Source organism: Urtica dioica, chromosome 12 (genome assembly GCF_054948205.1).
Source record: "Urtica dioica subsp. dioica isolate 48M chromosome 12, U.dioica_male_clone48M_v1_H2, whole genome shotgun sequence".
Lineage (NCBI taxonomy): Eukaryota > Viridiplantae > Streptophyta > Magnoliopsida > Rosales > Urticaceae > Urtica > Urtica dioica.
In genome coordinates this window covers 12,046,951-12,067,281 of record NC_142767.1, presented here as the reverse complement: position 1 = coordinate 12,067,281, position 20,331 = coordinate 12,046,951, and the positions used below count along the sequence as shown (strand labels likewise).

General features: G+C 38.7%; 2 protein-coding genes across 2 annotated transcripts; one reads left to right on the top strand and one right to left on the bottom strand.

Annotated features, from left to right (window-relative positions):
• Positions 1–911: 911 nt before the first annotated feature.
• Positions 912–5,258, top strand: TBP1 (telomeric DNA binding protein 1). The gene is made up of 10 exons (XM_089603063.1): positions 912–1,168; positions 2,224–2,363; positions 2,462–3,092; positions 3,223–3,435; positions 3,512–3,574; positions 3,677–3,756; positions 3,871–4,112; positions 4,198–4,530; positions 4,623–4,686; positions 4,774–5,258. Exons 2-10 carry the CDS (start codon positions 2,283–2,285, stop codon positions 4,978–4,980), a joined length of 1,914 nt encoding a protein of 637 aa, XP_089459189.1. The 5' UTR covers positions 912–1,168; positions 2,224–2,282; the 3' UTR covers positions 4,981–5,258.
• Positions 5,259–12,941: 7,683 nt separating this feature from the next.
• LOC149379155 (uncharacterized) lies at positions 12,942–15,112 on the bottom strand. The gene is made up of 3 exons (XM_089603962.1): positions 14,524–15,112; positions 14,243–14,443; positions 12,942–13,025 (listed from the first exon to the last, which is right to left on the bottom strand). Exons 1-3 carry the CDS (start codon positions 15,091–15,093, stop codon positions 12,942–12,944), a joined length of 855 nt encoding a protein of 284 aa, XP_089460088.1. The 5' UTR covers positions 15,094–15,112.
• Between the last annotated feature and the right edge of the window lie 5,219 nt (positions 15,113–20,331).

Genomic DNA, 20,331 nt, shown 5'->3' with positions numbered 1-20,331 from the left:
ATTGCACCGAATTGGGTAACCATATTGTGTGTCTTTTCTTATCGCACATTTTGTTGATTATCCATTGGTCGTGTTTAAACAAGTTGTCGGACACATTGTCTATACATTGTGTGCGATATCTTGTCTCTCGAACTAAATAGAATTTCAATGTCAAGCTCTAACCTAGGATGGTGCTAGGCACTAGTGGTGTTAGATGTCAATGTCGTATTTAGATTTGTGTCATTATTTCTTTTGATATATTTATCGTTAACAATAACCGATAATGGCGATTCGAGCGTAGTCTCGAATTGAAATCTTCGACGATCTCAAAACTCTCGAATTGAAATCTTTGGTGATCTCAAAACTCGCTCAAGCGTTGATGAACTAGTTCCCGTCCATTGTCCATTGTTTAACGAAATATTTTACTATGTATATTTCATCTTGAAGTTTAATAAATAATTCAAACTCACTACTATCATATTATATCATTTGGTCTGGTTATATCATCGTAATTAAAAGAGACATAATTCTGAAAAAATAGGGTTTATTTTCCCCAAATAGAATATATCCTCTTAATCTTTGTTAAAATTATAGCTAAAATCATGAATAATTTAAATTTATTTCTAAAAGCACTAGCCTAGACCTAAAATAAACTACGTGAAAGAATATACTGGTATCATTCGAAGAAATTCGATATTATACATTTAATTGTAAAATACCTAAGATACAGTTTTCTTTATTTTTTTTAATTCTAAAAAAAAAAAAAAAAAACCTGAATCAGAGGGGGTACTTTAGTAAAATCTCAAAATTCCTAGACAATATTACCCTTTTACCGGCCGGTCTGGTCTTGTGGTCATAAACGACTGCAACAAAGACACACATTTGTTTTTTATTATATTAATATCAAGGGGTTTAAGGTCACCTTTTTATTTTATTTTATTATAAGTTTTTTTTTTCCTGTATAATAGGATATTAGGATTTAGTGGTGGGGTTTTTGTTTGTCATCTTCATCAGAGAGAGAGAGAGAGAGAGAGATGAAGAAGAAGAATTGTGATCTTCAATTCTGATTTTCTATGGTAGATCTGCGTTTGCACATTAAATTTGAAGAAGAGGCTTTGTTAAAGAATTTGATATCTGAACCGAATTGCTTTGGAAGAGTGTTGGAATACTTTCTTTTTTTTGTTGTAAGGTGGGTTAAAAGAGCTTCGTCGAGTCGGCCGAGATTTTTTTTATTCGGTTGATCATGTTGTTTGGTTCTCTTTTCTTTGGTCTCGTGAAATGTGAATTACGATTCAATTGTCTCGAATTTGTCGTTTAATTGCTCTGAATTTCAGTTCTGATCGTGATCGGAGATCTGATCATCGTCGTTTTGAATTAACGATGAGATTCCGAGTTTTCGAATCTGAATTCTCGGAGCAATTTGACAAAACAGAGTCGAGTTTTTCTTCTTCTTCTTCAGGATTTCTGAGTTGTGCTCGATTCGGAATTCCAATTATGCATGTAAAATCGATCAGGGTCTTATTTTATTTTGATCATAGTTACTCGGTTCCTCTGTCACTGGGTTTGTGGTTTTAAGTAAATGTAAATGTAATTGAATTGAAGTTTGTTATATTTGGAAAATTGGAATTAATGACTGGAGTTGAATTTTAAAGCGAAGCAGCGGATTTTGGGATTGAAATTTTTTGGGTTATGGGAAATTAAGTTTCATTTATGAAATGGCGTGATGTTCATTACGTTTTATTCGGTTAATCTGTTACAATTGCTGATGTATACGTTTGAATCCGATTTACCGAGGAATTTGATTTTCATTACGACACTTATCTTAAAATTTGCGTTTCTTCTTTTCACCTTGAAGCTTGATCTCTACCTTTTTTTATTATTATTTTTTCCTTTGATCCGTGTTTCTGGGTTATTATGCATATTGTACTGAAATCTGGGGTGGTTGCAATTCGGTTTTATGTTAGAGATCAGAATTTAAAACTCTGCCTATACGTGTTACTGTTTTATTCATCATGTTCATGGAACAAATTTCGGGAAAAAAGTTAAATGATTGTCAAATTGATATGTTTGTGCAATTTTTGTTTAAGTTTTGATTTGAATGTGTGCTTATAATGAACGTATTATCCAGATCTTGGGTTTGTTTTCGTGTAAAGCAACATATTTATTATCAGGTAAAAGTACAGTGTTGGCTTTCCACAGAATCTCTGACACTTTTGTTTTCTTGTTTTTTCCTTCTTTCTTCAGCAAATAAGAATGCAACAATATTGACTGAAAGTTTCCGTATTGCCATGTATGCCTGAGATATGGTGTTAAAGAAAAGGTTAGATCAGAGATTCAATGGCTTCCAGGTCCCCACTATACCTCGAGGTCCCAGATCGTCTAGGGTAAGTTTCTCTTTCTAATGGATCTCTACTGGTTTCGGTTATTTGGGTGACTGAATTTTGATTGACTCTCTTACCAATCATATGATTAATGTTTTCAGAGGAGGGGCCCAAATGAGAAGAAATCAGAGGACACCCAATTATGTGCATTTGAATTGTTGGCTTCTCTAGCCGGCAAGCTATTGCAGGAAAGTGAAAGCTCTTCTGCCTCAAGCCATGCTTCCATAAAAGGCGAAATCAAGCAGGAGCAGCTAACAAAAGATGAGTGCTTCGGACACGGAAGCTCGGAAGAGAGTGCTTTCGCTTCCGAGATCTGCTCAGCAGACATTGATCAGAAGTTCCCGAATCCCGCGTCGGAACGAACTCCGAGTAAATTTGACTTTGTACAGAAATCATCAGGTGATGATGTCAAATCCGTAATTTGCGATACCAAGCCTGCAGTTCATAACTATCCCACTAAGGCAGAGGAAGACTGCCCGATTACTGGGGCGTCTTACAAAGGAATTGGAGGGTTCGAAAAGGGTGGCAGATTAGAGCCTGCGAGCTTAACCACGGCTAAATTAGTTGATAGAGATGACGACGAAAACTTTGCTACGTTCGACAAATCCAGTGTCGACGTAAAGGCTTTTAGACCTCCAACATATGTCGGGGACCATAGGATAAGGAAATTGCTGACATCTAAGTACTGGAAAACGGCTCCGAAGTTGAGGGACTGTGAAGGCTTAAGATCTGGTATGTTTTGCTTTGCCCATGTTTCTTAAATTCATTAAACTTTTGTGTTTGTGTCTGACAGATAGTGATAATTTAAATGCTTGAGTGAGTGTCATTTAATGTGGTGCTTTATTGGATTTGGACTTTGTAGATCGTGGAAGGAAGACTTCGTACAACAAGAGGAAAAACAGTTATCAACATGACAGATGTCACTATGACACTCTTAATAAGAGGAGGAAATTATTTGACCGAAGTGCCGTAATTTTATCGGACGGTGGGTTCAGTAGTGAAAGTGCTACAAATTCACCGGAGAAGCCCAAAAAAGGAGATACGTGTATCTCAAATAATGGAATGTTTCATAGAGGTTGGTTATTTAGACCTTTGAGAATACGAAGTTTGTGGTCTCAAGTAGTTTTCTAAATGATAGTACTTCGATGCAGCGGCTGTGGTGTCTCCTTCAATAATTAGTCGACAATCCTCCTTCCAGTCCAAGGATTCTCATGGTACTAGAAAATGTGATATTTTTGGGGTGTAAATTTTCCAATCCCATTATTTTTCCTTCTCCTTCAAATCGGTACTAATGGAAATTGTGTGTTATTGTGCAGTGAAGTTGAGTATTAAATCATTCAAAATACCCGAACTATATATTGAGGTCCCAGAAACCGCAACAGTGGGTTCGCTCAAGGTACAAACATGCTTTAATGTTTGAATTTCTTTTATTGATTGGTTCATTCATTTAAATCTTTTGCTTACTGTTCTCCAACTTCAAGTAGTCTTTTTTCCCATTTTCTTTTTGCAGAGGACTGTCATGGAGGCAATTACTGCCATTCTCGGGGGGGAATTATGTATTGGAGTACATCTTGAAGGGGAAAAGATTAGAGATGACAACATAACTCTTTCGCAGACTGGTCTTTCGTGTAAAGACAATCTCGATACTCTAGGCTTTACATTGGAACCGAATACCAATCAAATCTCTCCGATCACACGTTCTGGAGAAGTGTGTCGTTCATTGCCGCGTGTCACACCAGAACCATTGACTATGTAATAATTCTAGTCTGTCGTGGAAACCTTACTTTCTTAACTTCCACAGTTTTCTCTTACGATCATACCGCTCCTCGTATTTCAGGTCCCCAGGCACCCCCGTCTTAGATTCAGTGGGAATCTCCGATGCCTTGCCTGAACTGTTTCCTCCGGTTGGAATCTTAGCTAACCCTGTCGAAAGTAACCATGAATTAGTCTCCTTCGACACCGACTCGATACCTAACAACGTGACTCCCGATTCCCGAGCTCTGGTTGTGGCGGGCTCACCAGTGAGCGTGGCAGCGCTAGCCATTGTCCCTGTGACTCCAAAGAGCAGTAGGAAATCTTCCGACCTTGTCCAGCGTCGCACCCGAAGGCCATTTTCTGTCACTGAGGTCGAAGCTTTGGTTCATGCCGTTGAAGACCTCGGCACAGGAAGGTCAGTATTAGAAACTTTAAAAGTACTTCTTACTTTTCACAAAGCAATGCATGATTCTAACGATGCCCTTTTTTTTATTTGATTTGTTGCAGGTGGCGTGACGTTAAATTGCGTGCATTCGAAGATGCAGATCATCGCACTTACGTGGACTTGAAGGTAAAGACCCTTTTCACATTAGAGCTCATACTATATACCCTTTTGCGGGGAAAGAAAATCAGAGTTTTGTTTCGTGTGTTTCTGCAGGATAAATGGAAAACGCTGGTTCACACGGCAACGATATCGCCTCAGCAAAGGAGAGGCGAGCCGGTTCCTCAGGAGCTTTTGGACAGAGTATTGGCGGCTCATTCATACTGGTCTCAGCATCAAGCTAGGCAACACGGAAAGTCTCAAGGCGCTGCTACTCCGGCGAAGATCGGCGGAGGCGAGTCTGACAACAACACTTCCTCATGATGTAAAAAGAAACAGGTAAACAAAAGTTGACATAAAACTGGCGCACCGTAAAAAAATAAAGGGAAAAAAAAATTGTACAAAATCACCAAGCTGTTTAATTTCTCACACATTTTATTCATTGCCAAACTCTATTGTTTAGAGAGGGTTTGCATTTGTAAATGAATTGTTGGAATAAGATGTGTATTAATCGATCTTTCTTTTTTTCGTTTAATTCATTCGAATCACGAATTTGTAGAACAGAATTTTCAATTAATGGAAATGGGAATGATTTCATTGTATTTTGTTTTTGTGTTCCGTTGATTTGTTTCATCTATTCATGCTATACTATATATGATGCTGACAAATGATTAAATTAATCTTAACATGGTTATGGTCAGTTTTGGACAATTGAAACCGACTTATAATCTCTTTTAATCTTAAGTTACGAATTGAATAAATTTTACAAATTGGCCAATTAAAACGTTTGAGATTATTATGTAGTCAACGTTTCGTAAATTTTAAGTAAATATGTATAAAAATGATGTGATATTTTTTATTTATCTTTTCATTGAAATAAAAAGGTAGGGTATTTGAGTTAATTTATACGTGTAAATATATAAATGTAACTTTATTTAAAATTTACGAAACACTGCTTATATAGCAATGTGTATAAATTTTATGTATATGGTGCTTATATAGCAATGTGTAAATAAATTTTATGTATATGGGTAAAGAGAAGATGGCTATAACCTTTTTTCTTTTTCTCTTTTTTTTTTTTTTTTTTTTTTTTTTTTTTTTTTTGCATGGGTTCAGATGGTTATAACTTAGAAATGCATAGTTGTGATACTATTCACCGTGATAACTTCTCAATCAAGCTTGTGTACCGTCCTTAGTAATTCCAAAGCCATAGTTGCAACAATATGCGTATTCATATAGAAGATAGTAACTATTTTATACAGAGGCACCAATAGAAGATAAAAGAAGATAAATGGAGTATTTTAACCCGAATACATGAATAGAACAACCATAAAAATCCTACTTCTTCCGCATTCGGTTAGGCCTTCTAAAAATAATATTTAGTGCTATGGCCTTTGGCTTATGTATCAAAAAAAATGATGAATGGTCTTGTAGCACTCCACGAGCTGGATTTGAATCAGCGTAGACATATTGCCAACGAATTTACAGTCCGTCCTCATTAACCACTCGGGCATCGACCCGGTAAAAATCAATCCGTGTATATATATATATATATATATATATATATATATATATATATATATATATCAATCTCCATATCTGTCGATGTATTATTTTTTCTATAAAGCATTTTGGTCATTACAATTACAAAGACACAGGATTTCTATTTTTTTTAGATAAAATATTATTTTTCTACAAAGGATTTTGGTCATTACAATTACAAACACACGGGATTTCTATTTTTTTTAGATAAAAAAAACACATGGGATGGGACTAATTTGGTACGTGTACTCAATAATTCGCTTGTTTAATACGGAATTATAGATGTCATTATTTTAATTTTTTTTTTTTTTTTTTTTTTTTGCTTGAAATAGTTGTCATTATTTAGAAGTAGTGAATTATTTATATCGCCGACAGTTTCTGAAGTTTAACTCCCTCAGTTATCTTACCTGTCATTGTTCATAAATTCTGGCAATCTCTATATTTCATAACTTTATACGCATGGCTCTATCAACCGTTACATGGTTATGAAGTGAATACCTATGACTTGTATAAAAATATTGTTTAATAGTTGGACGAATGGCTTCGGTAGAAACTTGGAATAGAAGTCAAACTGGCTGCATGATTTTAAAGTGGAGATGGACATGCACATTAAAACTTGAAAGTCAGCAATATAATTTTATATGTGAAAGATATTTAGACAGTCTCTTAAGTCATAAATATCCTCGCGTTTTCATAAATATCGCAATCTAGTTTATTTAATTTATTTTACAACTGAATCCCTTCTTTTCGAATTTTCTTATATACCTTTCATTTTCAAAAATCATAACAACTATAGAAATAAATAAATAATATATATATATATATATATATATATATATATATATATATATAGTCGTAACCCCTATATATATATATGATTAGCAAAACTTCACCATGCTGACGAAGTTATCCATTTTTTTTTAAATCTATTTTTTTTTTTAGAGGATTTTTTTAAATCTATTTAAAACATAGTAAAATATAGCTTTTAGGTAATTTTGTATATTATATTTTACGCAATGGTAATTTAGTATTTTAATAACTAATCTTGTTTATCACCTCAACAAAACGAGAGTTGAAAGACTGACATTGACATTTTGTTAGAATCACGGTTTCAAAAGCTGACGAAAGTTGCCGGAAATCGGCGGCATCGTTTTCGGACCATAAATGGCCGACGACGTCTGTTAAGTCGTTTTTTCCAAGGTTTTAAATGCCGTTTTTGTTGCCGTTTCGAGCCTCCTGATTTACGGAAAATCGTCATGCCGATGGAAAACCAAAAGAAAAAATGTGAAAAAGGGCAAATGAAATACCGTTTTGAAATGCCGTTTTCAATGGAAAATCGACGTGCCGACGGAAAACTGAACGGAACTAATGTTAAAAATATTTTAAAAATACATATATATATACATATATTTTAGAATTTGTAATTTTATTTATTTATGTATATCGTTTGTTTTATCCAATAAGTTGTAGATATTACTAATATCCAATTTATATTACTAATATGTATATAATATCCAATTTATAATTATACATATATACATACATATGTTTATGCTGAATAAATATGGCTAATTATCCAATATAAAAATATGTTGTTTACTAATTATCAGTTGTGAACACGTTTAAATAAGAGAAATTTCATTAAGTGGGCTTAATAAGCCATTAAATATCAAGATTAGACCCTAATGTTTAAAAATATCTAAATAAGGACTTTTGTACCGAAAATGGACAAAAATGCCCCTGTGACTATATCAGCTCATTTGAACGAGCCTTTCCCTCTCACTCTCACTTTATCACTCGCTCAAACTCTTTCAAATCCACTCAAATGCACTCAAATCATCTCTACTTAAGCGGGTTTCAAAAGAATCATGGGTAAGATTACTAACTTAATCATTTTTACAAAGTTTCTGATTGTATATGATAGAATGTAGCAAAAAAAATCGATCAGATCTGAAAACAAAGTCCAAAATCTGGGTTTAACTTGTTTGTACGATGGTATACGATGATGTACGATGAAATTTAAATTTTTGTACGATGAAATATAGAATAAAAATTGCGTTCTGTACGATGTTGTACGATGCTGTACGATTCTGTACGATGTTGTACGATTCTGTACGATGATGTACGATGTCGTACGATGCCTTTCTGTAAGATGATGTACGATTTTGTACGATTCTGTACGATGGTATACGATGTTGTACGATGATGTACGATATAGAAGCTTATTTTGCATAGTTTGACTGTTTTTTGCAGTTTTTGTCATGATTAACGGCACTTGGGAGAAGGAAGGACACCAATGGGTTTTCACCAATGCAGAATTTCGTGCATTCGTAATTCTGAAAGAGGTAACGTACACGGAGTTAGTAGATTTCTTATACGAGAAGTTCGAGTTAGACAGATTCGCGTTCGACTTAAAACTCGAAGTCCCATACGCAGTCGGTACAATTCCAATAGGTCCTGCCGTATTGAAGGACAATGGTGATGTTTCGCATTTTATGAAGCACAAATATCGTAATAGATTTCCACTCTGTGTAAGTTTGGTACCGAAACAGATCGAGGTCATTGCACCTATTGCGTATCGAGGAGTATGTAAAGGGAAAAATGTGGAAGTTGGAATGGTGTCTCGCAATGAACCGAAGAAGAGACAGAATACTCTTGTTATCGAGGATCGACAAAATGATCCTATAATTGAAAACAAAGACGGTGGCTGTGATGACTTGTTTAACGAGTACAAGGGTGCCGGAAACGGTGACGAAGTATATAGGCGTGATAGAGATTGTAATCACAACAGTGACGAAGATGATGGACACAATGGTGATGAATGCGAAGATGGCGAAGGTGATGAAAACGAAGGTGGCGAAGGTGATGAAAACGAAGGTAGCGATGGTGATGAAGAGAATAGTGATGGATATGACGGAGATAACAATGGTAGAGGTGAAGAATTTGAAGAATTCGCCAATCCCGAAGAATATGAAGAATTTGTGGAAACGTTTACGGTACCAACGGGTCATTGTGAACCATCGGGTCAATGTCAGCGTGAGCCTCCGATGATCGGATCACCTATCGTTCCTTATTCATGGAAAGCACCCGAGTTCAGCGCCGATGATGTTGTGAAGGAAAACCCGAGTCATTATCCAAGTCATTCTTCTACAGGTAATTTAAGTGGATTCAAATGAGATTCAAGTATAATATGAAACCACATATTGTTTAACTAACCTTTGAAAGGAACAGGTAGCTCAGAAGAAATATATATTGGGCAGCAATTTGAAAACAAGCATGAACTGAAGAAACATATCCACTTGTACGCGTTGAAACATAATTTCGAATTTAGAGTGAAATCTTCTTTGAAAAAGAGATGGTATGTTCTATGCAAAAACGAGAGATGCACATGGAGGTTGAGGGGTGTCATGCAGTGGTCTGAGATGTGGGAGATTACGTCGTACGAGGGTAAACACTCATGTGGGCGTGTTGTTCGAACAGAGGGCCATCGAGGAGCGGCACCATGGGTCATCGGTCACGTATTTAAAGACAAGTACTCAATTAACTCTATGGCGGAGTATTCGGCGCATAACGTCAGGGAAAAAGTGAAGACAAGATGGGGTGTGAACATATCGTATTTGAAAGCTTGGAGATCCAGGGAGAAAGCTATTGGGTACGTGCGGGGTACGCCGGAACAATCGTACCAGAAGTTACCGTCTTGGCTGTACATGTTGAAGCAAAAGAATCATGGGACGTTAACAGACTTTGTGCAAGATGGTGACAAATTCAAGTATGCTTTCTTTTCCGTTGGGGCGTGTCGTAGAGGCTTCAAAGCATGTCGGCCGGTCATAGCATTGGACGGTGCATTTCTGAAGACAAAATATGGGGGACAGTTGCTTTGCGCAATTGCAATGGATGCGAATTCACAATTATATCCACTTGCATTCGGAGTTGTAGATAGCGAGTGTCATGCTTCTTGGATTTGGTTTTTGAGAAGATTGCGAGAAGCTATCGGTGAAGACGTACCTAATTTGGTGTTCATATCCGATCGCCACGTTAGCATCATACATGGTGTCGAGGTTGTGTTTCCTGGTATCCCTCACGGAGCATGTTACCATCATTTACAACTGAATGTCCAACACAAGTTCAAGACAGACCATTGTCGCTTTGAACTTTACGATGCGGCTTACGCCTTCAGTAAAACAGCATTCGAAGCTAATTTTAGACAGTTGAGACGTAAGGATGTCGAGATGGCAAAGTATCTCGAAGAAGTTGGTGTCGATCGGTGGGCCAGAGCTTTCTTTCCTGGAAAACGGTAAGAGTCTAGAACTTCTTTTGTACTGAATTTTTTATGTCGTTGATTATATAAATCAAGTATGTTTTATATAGGTACGACCTAATGACGAGCAACAACGCAGAAAGCTTCAACAACAAAACAAGGAATGCGAGGACGTTTCCCATTACGACGTTGCTCGAGTTTATTCGATTCACACTCCAAACTTGGTTTTTTGAACGAGAAGAGATAGCGAACAAGTTGAACACAAAATTGACACCAACGTGGCAAAATGATCTCGCACAGCTAAATAATAAGGCACAGTTCGTCAATGCGTACGGACTTGGTCTATATGAATGTCATGTCAAAGACGTAAGAGGTGATTTCGATGTAGACCTTATGGCGAAGACATGCACTTGCGGACTACCACAACAATTGAATATCCCGTGCGAGCATTCTATCGCAGCAGCCCAACATCGAAGCGTGGACGTGTACTCGTTATGCAGTGAGTTTTATTTGAAGGAGACGTGGATTGAGATGTACAAGGAAGCCATATATCCGGTTGGCAATGAAGATCAATGGGATGTCCCGGATGAGATAAAAAACATGAAAGTTTCGGAACCCGTTGAAAAGAAGCAAGCCGGTCGACCGAAGAAAAGTAAACAAGGAAGAAGAAGAATTAATCGATACCCATCTCAAGGCGAAAAGATTGTCGTCCAGCGAAAATGCGGGAAATGTGGTGGTAGGGGACATAACAGAAAAACATGCACTTGGAGGGATTAAAACTTTAGACTTTGTGTTATTTTTATTTTTAAGTTTAAAACTTTAACGTTTATTTGAGTGACCGTTTACTTTGTGTCATGTCAAAGACGTTTACTTTAACTTTAGACTTTTATTTAATGGAGTGTCATCCGTCTCATGGACCTTTTCGCAATTCGACTCTGTGAGAACGACGAAGATCTCATCTCGCTTTTGTCCCAAGACTCGTTTTCGTCCACAAATGTCTCGAGTTCTAAACCCTTTGTGAATGTGTGAATTTTTGATGTTTTTTTTTTGTGAATCTCTTTCATTGAATTACATGTTTATAAGGTACAATAAAAAACATATTCAATCAATAGTCAGCAAATCATCTCGATAATATGTTTATAAGGTACTATTACATAGAAAACCAAAAACATAAAAAATAAACATCCGAAAATACAAAATCACGGGATAAGGTGGTTGTAGAATAAGTCCACGCACCATTTCTTCCTGAACGTTCTCATATTGACACTTTGAAGAGTGTCAAATGATTCGTTCAGTACTAGGTGCTCGACATACTTCAGTGCGAACATCCCGCAATCACCGCTACAACACAAGAATAAGTAAAAGAAATTGTCAAAAAAAGTTGAAACATAACTTGAAAAAAAAAATTCAATTAACTAATTGTTTAAAAACATAAATTGTCAATATAAACATAACGGTTTAAAACTTGTCAATAAAAACATAATTGTAAAAAAAAAGTTCAATAAACTTGTCAAAAAACTTGTAAAAAAAAAAAACCAAACTTCTAAAATAACTTGTCAATAAAAACATAATTGTTTAAAACTTGTCAAAAAAAAGTTCAATTAACTAGTAAAAAAAACTTTTTTAAACGAACTTGTAAAAATAATCAAACTTGTAAAATAACTTGTCAATAAAAAGATAATTGTTTAAAAGTTGTCAAAAAAAGTTCAATTAAGTAGTCAAAAAAACTTTTTTAAAAGAACATGTTTACCTGTATGCACATTGTGGGACCTTGTCATCGACGATCCACGTCAGTTTAGTGAACTTAATTTCACCATGCTCAGTCTCCCGGTAAAAGTGGGGATGATTCTTGAAGAAACCACCTATGGCCACAATCCTAGCAAATGCTCGACTCCAAGTCTGAATAATAAACATTTTAACAATGTTAAGTAACCCTTATAATTTAATTAATTGTTGCTCTAAGGTAATAATTGTGAATAACATAACATTTTACGTACCTCCATCAGCTCAGTGAAGTCCTTTTGATGGTTCGACGACTGCATGAGATCCTTTTGGCAGTCGAGGACGGTAATGGTCCAGGCCTCGATGTCGATCCGAAATGTGAACCAATGAATGTTCTGGAAGTTCACGACGAACAGGATCTCGCGAGCACCATCCCAAGGCAAAATATCGGTGTCCCTATACCCAGTCATCGGGCTAATAGTTGCCCTCATGTCCCAGTCCACGGGTTCGGGCTCTGCTCCCAGCTCGATGGCCTTGTTGATGTTCGCTTCTTCCGTTCTGAATCGGCCGTACACGTGCTGGACCCACCGACAATCCATGATTCGGACGTCTTGCCGATATCCGTCGAGAGCTCGTTGGCGAGCCCGAACCATGTGAATCATAGCATCAATATGCTGAGACATTAGAAACATATAGCGTTATTTTAAATTGATAGGGAAAGTGAAATTATATAATAACGTGCCGAATCATGTAGCCATCTGGTTTATGTCAATATCGTGTCGAAGAAAATCGTGTCTCCGTCGCACGTCTTCAGTCGAACAGACTCCATGAACTTGCCGTCCCACTTCTTTATCCGCACCCACTTAACGAAATTATCAAACTCTTTTTGCTTCGCGTCCTTCAACGGCTTGAACTTGGGGATCGGCTTTTCCAAATACTTGGGCCTCGTCGGATCAGTGAATTCGGCCCAACGCGACGTCTTCTGTCGCACTTGCCGATCTGGACGTGCCGGAGTAAGCTGTGCCTTTTGTCTTTTCCTTAGAGGAGTTGTGAGTGGGCGTAGCTTATCCGAAATGTCTTCTCTACGAGGACTCGACGAAGACGTCGACAACCTGGGAGAAGTCACCGGCCTGATCTCCGATCGCTTCGACAACTCGCGATGCGTTGAAGACGGCTTCTTCGACTTCTTCGATGACTCGCGATGCGTAGAAGACGGCTCTGACTTCTTTGATGACTCGCGATGCGTAGAAGACGGCTCTGCCTCATGCGATGGAGACGCCGGCTTTTGACTAGCCGCCGGAGGAGGAGGAGGAGGAGGAGGGGTCCGGCGTTTACGACCATCAGCTTGGGTCGTGGGAATTTCACCCCCAGGCAAGCCCGTTGCGTCCTCGAACAAAATGTTCAGCCTCTTCCACATAGAAAGCTGAAAGTCAAAGTAATAAAATATGTCACAAAATTTAAACTTGTCACAAAAATTTAAACTTAACTCTAAAACGTTAAAATAAAATTTAAACTCAACTCTAAATTTTAAACTTAACTCTAAAACGTTAAATTATATTTAAACTTAACTCTAAAACGTTAAATTATATTTAAACTTAACTCTAAAACGTTAATTTATATTTAAACTCAACTTTAAAACGTTAAATTAAATTTAAACTCTACTTTAAAACGTTAAATTATATTTAAACTTAACTCTAAAACGTTAAATTAAATTTAAACTCAACTTTAAAACGTTAAATTAAATTTAAACTCAACTCTAAAACGTTAAATTGATTTAAACTTGTCACAAAATCTAAGCTGTCTAACACTCATGCGCTCAACTCTACGGCCGGTCGTGCAAAGAGAACGTAAGACTATCCCTTGTGACTGAATCATTCGTTTTTGGGATGCTAGCAGTTGTTCTTGAGATGCTCGCAGTTGTTCTTGGGAAGCTCGCATTTCTTCCCACATTTCCCGTGTTATGACAAAGGCCTCGGGAATGTCGGCCCGAGAGGTCGCTGTGGGCCTCGATCCCATTGCGGGAGTGGTCGGAGTAGCAAGACGAACACGTGGAGTGTCTGACACGTGTTCGTCGTCGGAGTCTCCGACGATGGCATCTTCTGCAACAGTCGCGACTCGATCTATTTCTTCTTCGATGTCTCGCGGCTCTGTCGCATCTTCTCCCTCGACGTCTATGGGATACAGACATTTGCTCGTCTGTGTCTCGAGGAGAGTGAACATTTCTTTCTCTGGTGCCCTTGGTCTCAGCATTTGAAGAACACCCACCTACAATACATTAATAAACGTTACCAATATTCCAAAATAACGTAAAATACATTAATAAACGATAAATAATAAAAAGTTACCGTTTTTTTATTCAAGACCGCCTCGATGTCTTTGCCCATTATGAGCACATTACTAGACCACGAGTGCATCCGGGGCACACGAATCCCCTGGTTCGACCCGAACCTCATCCCGATCTCTGGGATAGCCTCGTACGCCCAGTAATGAAGGGTATGGAGATTACCCGTCAATGTGTACTTGGCCTCTTTCTGTGCCACATCCGGCTTGTCCTTCAACTTCTTTTGCAGCGTCTCGTGATAACGCCGTAGGTTCACCGACAGGCTGGAATACGTCTCTGCCCAACTCAAATTTCCCCAAGGCATCTTGAAGAAGAAGGGGAGGTCTTGAACGATGTATAGAAATTTCTGCCACCTTTCTTCGATGGCTTTGTTGGCCGGCTGCCCCAGAAGATACCCATAGACGAATACGAGCAGCCCGAGCTTGAACGCAGCGTCAGGGCTTCGACATATGGTGAACGCGTTGATCAACGCGCTCAACTTGCTTCCGGCAACGCCGTTCAAGTGATCCGTGATCAATCCATCGTTCTTTCGCTCGTCTTGTTCGGCTTTGGTCGGACCGTCTTCATAAGTCATCCCCGAGACGAGTGCGTACTCGAGGTGTCCAAATCGTACTCGTTTGCCTCCGATACCAAAATGTATCTCCCCCCGTACCGTCGCCTCGATCTTCTTCTGAAGGAGAGTATGTACGAGCACCGGTGAGAAACCAAGCTCGCTCTCCGTAAAAAATTGCTCGAACGGAGTCCCGAGGATTCGTTCTTTTATCCCGAGCTCATCGAATCTACTCCGTACAAGCTTCAAGATCCCCGTCCCACCGTACGTGATACGCCCCGGGAATGAGACGTTGTATATGTAGTTTAAATTGTCCTAAAAAAACAACAAAATTAAATCAGAATCACAATTCAATTTCCCGAGACCGCGCGCCGCGCAGCGACAGTCGCGCGCCGCGCATACGGGGATCTCTTTCATTTTTTTAAAAATCATCGTATAGCATCGTACAGCATCGTATATCATCGTAAAACAAGAAATTAATTTTTTTAAAGAAATCATCGTATAGCATCGTACAGCATCGTATATCATCGTAAAACAAGAAATTAAATTTTTTAAAAATATCATCGTATAGAATCGTACAGCATCGTATATCATCATAAAACAAGAAATTAAATTTTTTAAAGAAATCATCGTATATCATCGTACAACATCGTATATCATCGTAAAACAAGAAATTAAAGTTTTTTAAAAAATCATCGTATAGCATCGTACCGCATCGTACGACATCGTACAGAGTCGTACGACAATTTTTGAGAAAACATAAACCCATCGTACACCATCGTATCGCATCGTAGAGCTCTATGAATTTCATCGTACGACATCGTACAGCATCGTACGACATCGTACGATGCATCAATCTCATCGTACACTGGCCCTAATTTCAAACCCTAACATTCTAAATCTGACCCAAATCAACTCAAATCAACTCAAATAAGATTAATACTAACTATTTCCAAAGACATTTAACAACAAATTAGTTGAAAACTTACCTTTTTAGATGACTTTTGAGCTCGGGATTTTTGTGTTTCACCGCCGCCGAAGATTGAAGCGTTTCCATCGTACGCCATCGTCCTCTATCGTATTATATCGTACTGGCTCGTACAAGATCGTATGCCGTCGTACAATATCGTAGGAGTTCTCAGTTTTTTCTTTGTTTTGGAAGTGAACAAGTGAAATGGAGAGGGAGAGAGGCGCGAATGAGTTCAAATAGAGGACAGGGGTATATTTGTCCGTTTGGGTCCAAAAGTCCATTTTTAGATATTTTAAAAAGTTAGGGTCTAATCTTGATAATTAATCAATTTTTAAGCCCACTTAATGAAATTTCTCTTTAAATAAAGTATCAAGTCTTTATTATGAGATGTTTTAATGGGATGTTTTCCAAAACTAGGAGTAAATAATGACCAAATGACTTTTTTGGACGTTTTTTTTAAAAGGTCAGCAATAGGACCTCTTCATTTATTTCTATTTATGTAATTACCATTATACCCTTATTTATTTTCTATTTTTTTTTTAAAGAATCCTAAAAAGTAAACCCTACTCTCATCTCTCCTTCTTTCTTTTCTTTCATTTATTATCGGCTTCATCTTCTCCATTGCACTTGTTTCATCTCCTCCATTGTCTCCTCGCATCTCCTCCATTGGCGTCGTGTCTCATTGTCGTCCGGGTGTCTGGATCTCAGCCGGCGTCCGTCCTCTCTCCCTAACTTGACGGCCATCCTTCATCTCTCTCTTAGTTCGCGCAGTCCGTCGTCTTCCAAGGCCACCCACCTTCGCCGCTGTCTCTCTCTGCCATTTCCGGCGTAGCAAGCTCCCACATTGACACTCTTTTCGCTCTTTATTCCGGTAAGCTCCCTCATACATAGCCATTTCGTTACAGTGTTTGTGACCAACGTTGTCACGAAAGCTTCAGCATGACTCAATATTTCGTGACAATATAGTCACAAAACGAAATTATTTCGTGACTGTCACGAAACTAAATTATTTCGTGACATCCATAGTCACGAAAGCTTCAGCATGACTCCATATTTCGTGACAATATAGTCACAAAAAGAAATTATTTCGTGACACTATTGTCACGAAATTAAATTATTTCGTGACACCCATAGTCACGAAAGCTTCAGCATGACTCCATATTTCGTGACAATATAGTCACAAAACGAAATTATTTCGTGACAATATTGTCATGAAACTAAATTATTTCGTGACACCATAGTCACGAAACTAAAGTCCGCAATGTAAAACATGAACGATATTATATAATATGGATTCAAGTGCTTACTATATATCTGCGCATATAATAAAGTTTTATGAGAAAATAATTTAATGTGACTTTATCTCCACTATTTGCAGTTATGAAAGACATTCATACCTTCGTCAAGCATAGCGGTAGATGGCTGAAACATGAACGATACGATGCTGGCCCTGGGTGTGCAGTGGGAATCTTAATACCGGCAAAAGCAACCTACGAGGAGTTTCTGCAGCTATTGTATGCCACGCTCAATCGCTCACCTAAAAATCAAGTCCTCCGTGTTTCTTATGAGACAGAAGGGTCGGTACCCCCAGTAAGTATTGACTCCGACCTAAGTTTGAAATGTTACTTGCATCTTCAAAAGGAGAAACCGGACAAATCCAAACTTAGTTTGGTAGTAGATATGGAGCCATTGAAGCAAGAGCCGTTGGTTTTGGACTCAGGCGTTGGTTCAACTCCGAACACCGGTCAACCAGCACAAGCGGACATGTCGTCTCCTAAGTCGGAGGCTAGTTCTCCCGAGATCCCCGACCCGAATCAGAGTCATTCAGGCACACCATGGCAGACCCCTCCGCGCTCAGGCACTCCAAAACGGTTTAGTACGCCTTGCTCTAGAACGAGGAGGACGAGTCAATGCGCTACGCCTTCCACGGATAACCAAAATATGCATCCTGACCTTGATGTGTCAGATATTCACTCTCCGCTGAGACTAGTCAAATGAGGATTGTATGCCAACAAAGCAACTCTGAAGAAACATTTATGCATGTTAGCAATCACCAAACATTTTACGTTCAAGACGAAGACTTCTAACAAACGGTATATCCATGTTGTTTATCGAGATTACTCATGCGCGTGGTCTGTTCGTGGAGTAAAAAAGACTACATCCGAGATCTTTGAAGTGAGGAGGTGACTTATTACTTATTTCTACATTGATATTATCGTGGTCACCCGAAATTAACATTGCTCTTACATTCTTGCAGGTATGATTCTGAGCACACGTGTGCTACACAATTCAGACAAGGAGAACATCCTCAGGCTACGTCCACATTTGTAGGCGAGACTATGAAACACAGGTACATCGATCCCTCATGTTCACCATGCAAACCCAAAGACATCATGTCCTACATGCAACAAGATTTTGGAGTGGACATGTCCTACAAAAAAGCATGGAGGTCAAGATAGGCGGCACTATCATCATTTTTTTGGCACCGATGATGCATCGTATAGATCTCTGCCGAAATTCATGTACATGTGGTCGACTAACAATCCAGGTTCGTCATTCGACCTTGTCACAACTCCTCGATCCCATTGTTTCAAATACTTCTTCATGTCGCTTAGTGCTTGGAAAAGGGGGTGGAAGTATCTACGGCCCGTAGTTATCATCGACGACACTTTTTTGAAGAGTTACTATAAAGGCACACTGTTTTCAGCATGTGATATGGATGCGAATGAACAAGTTTACCCCCTCGCATTCGGCGCTGGTGATTCAGAATCTACTGAATCGTGGGTTTACTTCTTGACAAGGTTAAAGGAAGCAATCGGGGAGAGGTCACATCAGGTCATAGTGTCTGACATGAAAGCGGGAATCATTAACAGTGTGAAAAAGGTTTTCACTAACTCAGACCATGGTTATTGCATGTTTCATCTTTTGGAGAACGTGAAGAACCAAATCAAAGGTCTATCAAAAGAAGTGAATTGGACGTTCTAGGCTACAGCAAAGGCATACACGTATGCAGAGTTTGAAAAGTATATGCTTATGATAGATGAGGAAGATCCAAGAGTCCGAGCGTATCTTCAGAACGACGTAGGCCACGAAAAATGGGCTCGTAGTTTCTACACGGAGAAGAGGTACTCAATAATGACATCAAACAATGCCGAGTCGCTGAATGCAATGAATGTCAAACCGAGAGAGTTCCCTATTGCCAAGCTATTTGATTTTCTCCGGGAGAGAATGAGTAAATGGTTTTATGAACGTAGAGAAAAAGCGTTGGGAACGTTGACGATCCTTTGCGTTGACGCGAATAAAAAACTTGAAGAATACCACGCTAAATCTTTAGGAATGGGGATACGTGATAGGCATTCAATTTTTAATTTTTTTATAATATGTTTTTTATTATAACCCGTATACAAAATGGTATTGGGTGCGGAACAGGTGCATCCATCATCGGTGTACGAGTTTGAAGTCGTTGATAGAGAGGGGCAAAAGTGGGCTGTAAATTTGAGAGAGAAGACATGTAGTTGCCGTGTCTTTCAAACTGACAACTTTATCTGTCCCCACGGCATTGCAGCTTGCGGTTTTCGAAACTTCGCAGTTGAGAAGTACATATCAAATTACTACACCACTGAATATTGGAGAAGTTGTTATGCAGGTGTAATTCATCCAATTGGCAGCGAGGAGTCGTGGAATTTTCCAGAGGAAGTCACGCAAAAAATATTAAATCCACCTCATGTTGCGGCTCGTGCCGCCGGAAGACCGAAAAAGAAAAGAATACCCTCTCCATGGGAAGGGGATAAGGATAGAAGGAATAAATACAGTCGGTGTGGTGGAGTAGGACATAATCGAGCCACATGTCGCAACGCGATCCCGACCCACAATAGCCGACCCCAAACATGAGCTCGATTGTTCCTTTTTTTTAGACTTTTTTAGACTTCTTTCAAACAGACCTCATCAGCCGCCTCTGGACGTGGCATAAGCGTTTTAGACTCCTGGGTCTCTTCGGCTGGGGTCTGGTCCTCGCCGCCATCAGCTTGCGTCTGGTTCCCGTCTACTTCTTTTGGCCCTTCATCTTCAGGACCTCTCCCACCGTCTTCGTCGTCTTCACCATCATCTTTTTTCTTCTGAATATCATCTTCTTTGCAGTTGCCTCCATCAGATGGTTGATATTCAACATTTTTCTCGGTTTCTTCGTCGTTGTTCAAATCTTGCTTGTCCTTATCATCTTCCTTGTTCTCTCTTTCTTCTTCTTATTTTCCTTGTTGCTCTTCAACATCGCCATCCTTCATGGGAACATCTGT

Excerpts from the sequence above, each read along its gene's own strand:
- LOC149379155 (XM_089603962.1), bottom strand. The coding sequence starts at position 15,093 with ATGACTTATGAAGACGGTCCGACCAAAGCCGAACAAGACGAGCGAAAG. Across the intron at positions 14,444-14,523 it reads CGGTCTTGAATAAAAAAACG|GTGGGTGTTCTTCAAATGCT; the intron begins GTAACTTTTTAT and ends AATGTATTGTAG. Across the intron at positions 13,026-14,242 it reads GAGACTCCGACGACGAACAC|AAGTGGGACGGCAAGTTCAT; the intron begins GTGTCAGACACT and ends GTGCGGATAAAG.
- TBP1 (XM_089603063.1), top strand. The coding sequence starts at position 2,283 with ATGGTGTTAAAGAAAAGGTTAGATCAGAGATTCAATGGCTTCCAGGTC. Across the intron at positions 3,436-3,511 it reads TAATGGAATGTTTCATAGAG|CGGCTGTGGTGTCTCCTTCA; the intron begins GTTGGTTATTTA and ends ACTTCGATGCAG. Across the intron at positions 4,531-4,622 it reads GAAGACCTCGGCACAGGAAG|GTGGCGTGACGTTAAATTGC; the intron begins GTCAGTATTAGA and ends GATTTGTTGCAG.